Raw genomic sequence first — 9,209 nt, 5'->3', positions numbered from 1 at the left:
ATTACGTCCCATCATCAGAAATGCAGTGCTTTCCCAATGAAAGCGTATGTAAGCACAACTGCCAGTCTCATTTTTAATTTTCAGTCCACTCAGCAAATCTTTCCTATACATTTAATTTCTCATCAAAGCAGCACATGGCAGACAAATGGCAAATTTCCGACCATTCTTTTCTTTGGCCACAATTTTCCAGCACAATCTGACTTAATGGGGAGCATCTATAAACATCAGTTTTTTAAGTATTGTCACAGGTTCTGGATTAGATCTGCTTTAATAGCATGATGCCGGTGGCAGCAGCATCATGCACCATGCACGATGCCTGATGAAGCTGCCAGTGAAGCACTGTGGGGACGATATCTTCAGGCTTTTGGCCAGTGACAGTTTTTTTTTTTTTTTTTGTATGCTGCATTGCAGTTTGCATGTAAATCAAAAAGTCCACACTTGGTCTCATCTGTCTGGAGCACCTTACGCCACATTTTTGCCTGTTGCTGCAGATCACACTTCTTATGGCTTTCTTCTTGCCACATTTTCATGAAGAACAGGTTTGCAGATTTGGATTTCTATAGCTAGTCATTTCCTGTAAGCAGATTCTCCTACCTGAACTGTGATTCATGCCTAGTTAGGCAAGAGGTTGTGCCAGACTCTTCAGTTTTGTTTTCTAACAGGAACAACTGATTGCACTAAATGTTGTCCAGGAGTTTCAGATTTCTATGTATGAAAACATAAAAGGTTTATAAATACTTCTGCAAAGCACTGCATAAATGCGAGTGTGGCTGTCTAAAGCACCTAATGAGTGTTTAGTATAGAACCGTCAAACCAACTTCAGAAAGATACATTTTATCATCCCCATTGAGGTTCTGGAGTTCTCTCTAAACCCTGTGAACAAGTTGCCAAAAGTTTGGAGGAGGAGTAATATCCTACATTATGGAAGAAGATGGAATTTTCCCTTGTCTTGTAATCCAGGTCAGATGTTTCTTGGTTCATGAAATGTCAGCTGGTGAACATGGCACATGTGATGATGTAAGATGTCAAAACTGCAAGAATCTATCAGATCTTATTGTAACTATTCACACCTAAAATGCTGCAGAAAACACTCGTAAAGAAAACAGAAATGAATTATTTGCATGCATTCTAGTTTATGCATGAGTTTCATGGTGCATATGTAAAAACAGAGCACATATTTTTTTCATCATAAACAGACAGGAGAGGATGGATCAATCAATCAATCAATCAATCAATCAATCAATCAATCAATCAATCAATCAATCAATCAATCAATCAATCAATCACACATTGTACTTTAAATTGTCTAATGCATCAGCTTCTAAGCAACAATCACCAATCTGACCAAAAATATTAAACGAAGTAAATAAAACAATAATAATTATAAAACAATCACAATACAAAATGTAGCAATAGCAGCTGTAAATGAGAAAACTCCAGAGAGGTTATAACCAATAGAAAAACATATTTGGACTTCTTAAACAAATAGACAAAACTTAATATTTCATTAGTGACGCATTTGAAAACAATGCCATATAAAAAAAGAAAAATATTTTAAAAGTTTTAATTTGCAACGCAGTAGAACAAGACAAAGACAAACCTGATAAAAATGTGATGAACAGATGAATGAAACTGACATGTTTATATCTTATCAAAAAAATAAAAAATACTGATAGAAATTCTTTTATCAACCTTTTGAGTTTGATTTTTTTTTTCTTTTTCATCTTTTTTTTCTAAGATAAAAACAGCATCAGTTTGATTATAAGAAATGTTAGCGCAGTTTGAAACTTTCATTGTTCAAGTTTCATTATTCTTTTGAATTTACCATGAAACTTCAGTGTGTTGAGCTTTTTGGATTTTGCTGCCTGTCAGATTTTCTCTCCACTAAATATACATTGTTTTATTATTCAAGTTGGGCTATCTTTTGTCTTATTTACTTGAGGAAATAAATGCGTCTTCAATAGCAGAAATGTTAAGCTTTTTAAAAGTCTGAGGGACTGACTGTGACTGAACAGCAGAAACTTAGGAGCCAATTGTTTTTAAGGCGGGGCCAGTGTCTATTCAGCTCCTCCCATTGGATCTACCATGATATTAATTAATTTCTAATGGTGCAAATATTGTTTTATTAGGCCTTATATTGCAGTGCATTGTGTTATTATGGCAATAACAGACATTCTACAATAAATACCTATACGTGAATATTTTATTTAGACAGGGAAAACGTTCAGATAATTGTTTTTTCTATCTAAATTCGTAATACTAAATTTATTTCATTTGATTATGATGCAGCTTAGAGCAGTGCCACATAAGCTAAGTGTGTTTTTGTTGTCTCTGCGAGCTGTGCACCTGTGGACAAACTTCACAGCAGCAGTAGAAGCACCAGCAGTGTTTGCCCTCCCTCGGCTTGGGGCGGGTCTCCGCCACTCCACCCTCCGCTGCTCTCAACCTTTAGGTCGCATTTGGCTGCCGGATGTGCACGTGGGAGCATATGCAACAAGTGAATGAGTTGGCACGCGCGCTCGGTCCGGCTTTTTAAACTTTTTTTTTTGCCCCGCTATTGGTCTGTCTCGAGACCGATGCTGTCAGCTCCCGCGCGCTCCTCTATCTGCGCCCAGCTCTGTCGCAACGAAGGAGAAACTCTCGTGAGCTCCAACTTTTGAGAGTTTCTGAGAATGAGCTTCGCATAACGTCGACTTTTCGCTTGTTATCTACCCCCTCCTCTTGTGTTTGCCCCGCTCTACTGCATAGAAGTATGGTAGATAAAGGCCCCTTGCTGACTTCTGCCATCATCTTCTACCTCTCCATTGGGGCAGCGATATTTCAGGTCCTGGAGGAGCCCAACTGGAAAGACGCTGTGAAGCAGTACAGAAAGCAGAAGGAGAAAATACTCGAGGACTACCCTTGCCTGTCCAAAGATGACCTGGATAAAATATTAGAGGTATGTTATTTATATTGGTTATCAGAGAAGTAGCTGTTTATAACTTATCTCTGCTTGGTTGCAACAAAATGAATGGGCGTGCTCTTATAGAGGGGTGACACAGGATGAGTCTCAGCTGGTTTGTGAAGCTTTCACTGAAAACTAACAGAAGTCCTGAGGAATGAGCTGGTGCGAGGCTGAGGGTCAACATACCCTCCAAAGAGGCGCCTCAAGGCCTGAATTCTCTCCCGCACTAAAACTTTTAGACGTTGCCTTATCTCCCTGTGGCTGAATGATAAGTCATTTATGACACACAGCTCTCAGCTGACTGATGCAAATTTTCTCTCCTTTGTCTGGAGGAGTTATTGTTCAAGAGGTTGCAGAACCCAGTGGAGTTTGCGCTTCTTCTCACAGTTTTATTTCTGTTTTTTTTGTGGGCCCTGTGCTGGAGTCGTTCAGCCGGCAGGGACTGAACTTATAAGGGATTTTTTTATTTATTTATTTATTTATTTTCCTATTTGGTTGACATATGATTTTTTTTTCTTTGAAATCTCAAAACTTTACATTCATTTGAGATGTTTGAACATGGCAATAATTTCTCTTTGTCTGTATCAGGCTCTTTGCAGCTTAATTAACTTATTTGGTGAAAGTGCTGCCTTTTCCTCTCATTTTCCAATCCCAGAGACATGTCTGAACCTGTGCCCCCTTTTTGGGTCCAGTGTCAGGGGGATTTATTATCCTCCCCATCCCCCCTTCTGTCTCTCCTCTTTGTGTGCTGGTGGGGGGACTGAAAAGGGATATGCCTATGAACCTCCCTCCCACCCCTTATTCATAACAAATCTGCTTGTGAATGAAATCAGCAGTGTAATCTGGTTGGATGATTTTGGAAATTTACCATTTTGGCAATTGATTATTAAATTCAACCAAAAGAAGGAGGAAACTCAAACAATTTGTTCTCATGCACGGCAAAAAGGACTACATAAAGTCATGTGTGCGGCTTCACTGCACATTGAAAAGATCGTATCATGTTACTCATTGGGCATTTCACTCTTTTTTTTTTCACAGCCGTGCAGATAGCGGTTGCCGTTTGCCAAAACACCTGCTGCAAATGTGCTGGTTTAGGTTTCCCTGGCAGAAGTTGTTAGATTTCCATGATGGAAACTTTGTAAGCAGTTAAAACTTATAAAGCAGCTCAACAAGGAAGGCGACACTCGTAAAAGTCAGTCCTCTCTGTTTTATTAACAAGAAGTTTACTATTAACCACAGGCATCCTTGCAGTGGGCACAGTTCACAGATTGGGTTTTATAGCCCATCAGCGTTGGTGCTTGAGAGGCGTTTATAAAGTACGATGAGGGTGCTGCTGGGCAGAGGCTTTATCTCTGCTACAGGCAAAGCATTAAGCCCTCTTCAGTGTGTACACTAGAAACATTTTTTTCCCCTTTTTACTCCCTAATTTTTCACAAATGCAAAAAAAAAAAAAGCCTGAAGACTTAGGAAGTTTAAAGCATGAAAATACACCTCTTCAACCTGTACAATGCTTGTATGCACATTTGTGCGTCATTTGTAAAAATTTGTTATGCATTTTATTGCTCTGAGTTTAGTGCCATCTTCATGAACTATAAACTTTGGTAAAGATAGAGCCTATATCTGAAACCCTATTTTTGTCTGATGTTGTTGTGAATTGTAAACATGCACACAAAACCTTGTGACCCACTTCCAATCCATTAGCAGAGTATCATTTTTCTTTAAGAACAAAATTGTATTCAAAATATTTGATAGATAACCGATTAAATGCTGCTTAAGCAGTCTTTAATATTTTTGCAATGGTGATCAGGAACCCAAAAATGGTCTCCATTTGTATTTCCTTGTGCAGGAGAGTCCTGAAGGACCTGTGTCCTGCAACTGATATGCTCTGGTGAACTGAAGCAGAGACGCATTTAAAAGCTAGAGAACATTGACTCTAGAAAATTGGAGTTTGACACCTGGATGTGACGCCTGGATGTAGATATTTAACTTTGAAATTTCCAGAAGCTAGCCAACATTTCTAAATCTAGCCATCACCCATGTCAGGTAAAAAAAAGCTCCAAAGGATAACTGGTTAGCTGCCATCTGTTCAATCTTCCTGCTATCTCCTGAAATTCTTGCTCTCTCACACACACAGATACCCACACATCTTTAATGAACCACAAAAACATTGTGTGTTTTTAAAAACTCTTCTTAGATCACAGATGATTTCTTGGTGCATCTCCAGTGACTGTCAAACAGAGCTGGGAGTGAAAGAAATTTAGCATGTGGCAGCAAACACACTCTCTAATACCAACCTTAAACTTTTTTTCCCTCGCCTCGGCTTGTGTTTCGACTCATTAACCTCCCTAATTTTAAACACGAGATGAGGCAGATAATTCAGTTTAACCATTTTGCTGCAAAAGTAAGATTCAAGCAGGATTTCAACACCCAACAATCACATGTTTGTGGCAAAACATCCTCCTGCTGAGATACGGGAGGAATGATCAGACAGGAATGAAATGGTGCAGTGTTTTCAGGAAGAGGTTTTTGTCTCGTGACCTGGATCTTGACTTGCTGTTTTCTATCAGGAAAATGCATCTTCCTCATTTTGAAAGTAGAATGAGTGTAGATGCCACCCTTAAGATATTTATTTGTTAGAGCTCTCCCAAAGTGACGTGGTCATTTAATCTTTTCAATCAAGTTCTCAATTCCTCCTTTCAATCCTTTGAAAAGATTGGGCAGTAATTCAAGTTTAATTAGTTTAACTACAGTATTGATTGTCTTAAAAAATAAAATAAAAAAACTGAAGAATTTAAACTAGTACCATGATTTAAAGCAACTGCAGATGTTCAGTTTTAAGAAGTCCTTTCACTGACAGATTTCTTCTTTTATTATGTTAAATAAAAAAGATCTTAAGGGTTTTTTCTTTCTTAATCAATGAAGTCATAGGTCCTGATTATTGTTGGTGTTGGCGCACTGAGTGGTGTGTACACTCAGATGCTGTTTATGACCCAATTATGGGAATTAATTCATATTGACATGGAGGAGCTTAAGTGACTCTTTTGTTTGTAACTCTGTAAATCTTACAAGCAGCTGCTGCTGCGTTGCAGTTGGAAGTGGAAAAGTACAGAGCAACTGGAGCAGCTTGCTCTGCAACCAGCTGTCTTGGTAACCTTTTCTTTATATTTTGTTTCATTTTTATCTCCCCCAACTGTGTGTTGGGTTATCATAGAGTGACAGAGGATGATTAGTCAGTCAGGGTGACAGAAAACCAATCTGCAGAATAAATAGGAAAATCCTACTTTACAATTTTGGCTTGAAACTTTCTTTGAATACTCAGGAAATCAGTCGTATTGTTAACTTGCAGTAAGGTTGGTAAACGATTCTCATAATTGTGAAAATTGCATCGTTGTTTTTCTTTTTTTTGCTTATTTGTCCATGTTTATATGGCCTCCTGAGCAACACAAATAGACTATAAAGGTGTGTGGATCTTCTCTTCTGTTGAGGAAGAAATGACCTGACCTCTTTGTGGTCATTTCAACTCTTGTCTGCTCAGCTATGAAGAGAACCACCTCTTATTGGTATTTGTCCTGTCAGCTCACAAGCTCCTTTTAAAGTGCTTCAGACTGACTGCCAGCATAAACCCCCACTGTTTTTTATAAATTCAGCAGTTTTTCTCGGGAAGTCAACAATCATCACTTCCTTATCTGGCAAGAAAAGTGTCATCATGTTTGACTTTCCCTTATTAGGTTAAAATTAGGTGCAAAGCTAAAAACACACTAGCACTGAAAGACCACAGATGTGGTAACACAGAAAGACCACAGATGTGCTAACACGGCTAGTGTTATCTAAACCGCATGCTGTAGAAAATTTTGATCCTTGACTTAAGTTTGATATGCCCAAAACGTTCCCAGTAGTAAGAACCCAACATGTCCAGAAAGCAAGAGCAACTTTCTGTTATCCACTGATAGTCCTGCTCTCTTTTGCAGTCTGAATGATTCCCACACCTGCGTTTTTCTCCTTCTTCAGTATTAAATATTTCTGATATGGAAAGTAGCTCACTTTATCTTCACTAAGGAGTTATTTTTTCCAGCTGAACATGGAAGTACCTTGGCATGGGAGGTTCACTGGTTGTGTGTTGTCAACTGGCCAGTCACGTGTTTTGACTGATAAGGCTGGAAGGTCAATTTCACATGCGCTCAACTGGTTCGAAATTGTTTTATTAAATTTCAAAGATGCCACAGATAACGGTTAAAAAGTCATTGACCTAAGAAATGGTGTCTAAGACCTACAAAATGCCTAAAAAGCATTTAATCAAATGCAGGGAAAACTGTGTTGGATCATTACTGTACAGTACTTTGAGTTGTTTTAAGTCCCACAGCTGTGTTAGCCTTGGATCCAGTGAGATTCTTTTACTATTTATACTAAAACTGGAACACTTTAAGGTCAAATGACATTACACAGATCACTGTTTACTTTAGCTCCTTGTTTATAGAATGTAACCTGCTCCACAGTGCTGAATGGACTCCCGGATTTTCTTTAAAGTTGTGTCTGATCGCGTCATCTTCTGTGTACATTTAACTGGTGCCAAAATCTATTTTATCTTATGGATATTTTTAAAGCAAACACTGATGTTGTGACATGCAAATCCATCAAATTCTTAAGTTAAAGTCTGTCTCAACATAAACGTGATCAACTCAAAGCCTCAACAGTCCAACATAGAAGCTTTGTTTTTCATGCCAAAGAATTGCTCCCCTTTGTCTGGTAATTACAGACCAGAGATGTCGCAGACCTGTTATTATTAAACAACCAAGCTTCATCCAGCATGTTGGAGCTTATGTGAATTTTGCTAATGTGTGCACATTTCCTCAGCTACCAATACACCAGGAGAGGGAGAGCTCGGGGCGATGCATTGTCCCAACACACATGGTCTGGTGTTTGCTTATTCCCAAGAGGGGGAAAGTCCAGTTTTTGTTTTGGCAGCTCAAGGACGTGTATGGTCAAGAATGATTGATTAGGAGCTGTTCGCCTCAAGCTGTGGTTATGGAAGTATGACATGCAGGGGTTGTTTTGAAGACAACTTTCTTGAGACTTCTTTCTTTCGTCATTGTGCAACTGAAGTTTAGAGGATGTGGCACTTGCTTTCCTGTTTCTTACTGATGACATAAGCAGCATCCCATGGTTCTGTTGGTTAATCTGCTGGAGATGCAATCTGCCAGGAAGGATATGATAAAACAAATTACATCTTCACTTATCAGATTTATCAGACTCCTTTGATCTTAGCTGAATTGAAACTTTTTAAATTCACCAATGTTTATTTACAAGACTGAGGTTGACGATCTTATGTTTACAAACCAACTCTCGTTCAGTCTAATTCTATAAGGTTCTATTGTATGCAGTTTAACAATGTTGTTTTCTTTTGTCTTCAGGTAGTGTCTGATGCTGCAGGCCAAGGGGTCACCATAACTGGCAGTAAGACGTTTAACAACTGGAACTGGCCAAATGCTGTCATCTTTGCTGCTACAGTCATCACCACCATCGGTACGTGTGATTTATCATAAAATTCAATCAGTTTTTTTTTAGAAGCGGATTAAATGACATTTCAATTTTAGAAAGTTTTTTGCACCAACGTCCGATGCCGTCTGTCGTTATTTGCATAATTTTGGATTGGCACCTGGGTCTCTTGTAGTTTACAATTATAGCTTCAGACAGAATTTCACAAGGGGGTGTAACAGAGAAATCGAACTTACACTGAACAATGAGATATTAAAACATGTTAGGATGAGTGTATTACAAGAAAAATGGAGGCAGCTTTGCCATCTTGAGGAGTATTTCAGGATGCTAATAGCTAATTTGCATATAATGCTAAAAAAAAAACTGTAGGAGAAATGAAGGTCAAAAACAGTCACAAGATTTTGCTTAACCACTTCTCTCTTGGTTTCCAACAAATCATGAAGTGGGAAGTAGAAAAAATATGACGAGAATTTTGTTTTTAAATCCTGTAAATATCTTTAAAGTTTTTGTCATATTTTTAAAGATGTAACACCCGCTCATTTTTTCCTGCTATCTTAATATTGCTTTGTGGTTTCACTCAACAGCATACTTTGGATTTATAGTGTTTCTCATCAAAATCAATAGGTTGGGCTGATGGATGTATTATAGACCCGCTCTCTGGGTTAACCAAACTTAAATGTAAGACTACCATCCATCCATCCATCCATCCATCCATCCATCCATCCATCCATCCATCCATCCATCCATCCATCCATCCATCCATCCATCCATC

The 9,209-nt window shown here is 38.5% G+C and overlaps 1 protein-coding gene across 1 annotated transcript in view; it reads left to right on the top strand.

The window, feature by feature from the left end:
• The first annotated feature begins 2,407 nt into the window (after positions 1-2,407).
• kcnk5a (potassium channel, subfamily K, member 5a) overlaps positions 2,408-9,209 on the top strand; it is a 9,475-nt gene continuing 2,673 nt past the window's right edge. Inside the window, exons 1-2 of the mRNA XM_007575049.2 lie at positions 2,408-2,938; positions 8,353-8,464. Coding sequence (XP_007575111.1) covers positions 2,753-2,938; positions 8,353-8,464 — 298 coding nt within the window. The 5' untranslated portion in view covers positions 2,408-2,752. The remainder of the gene's footprint in view (positions 2,939-8,352; positions 8,465-9,209) is intronic.

Source organism: Poecilia formosa, unplaced genomic scaffold, assembly GCF_000485575.1.
Source record: "Poecilia formosa unplaced genomic scaffold, Poecilia_formosa-5.1.2 Scaffold8, whole genome shotgun sequence".
NCBI classification, from domain to species: Eukaryota; Metazoa; Chordata; class Actinopteri; order Cyprinodontiformes; family Poeciliidae; genus Poecilia; species Poecilia formosa.
This window is presented reverse-complemented; position numbering and strand designations above follow the sequence as displayed.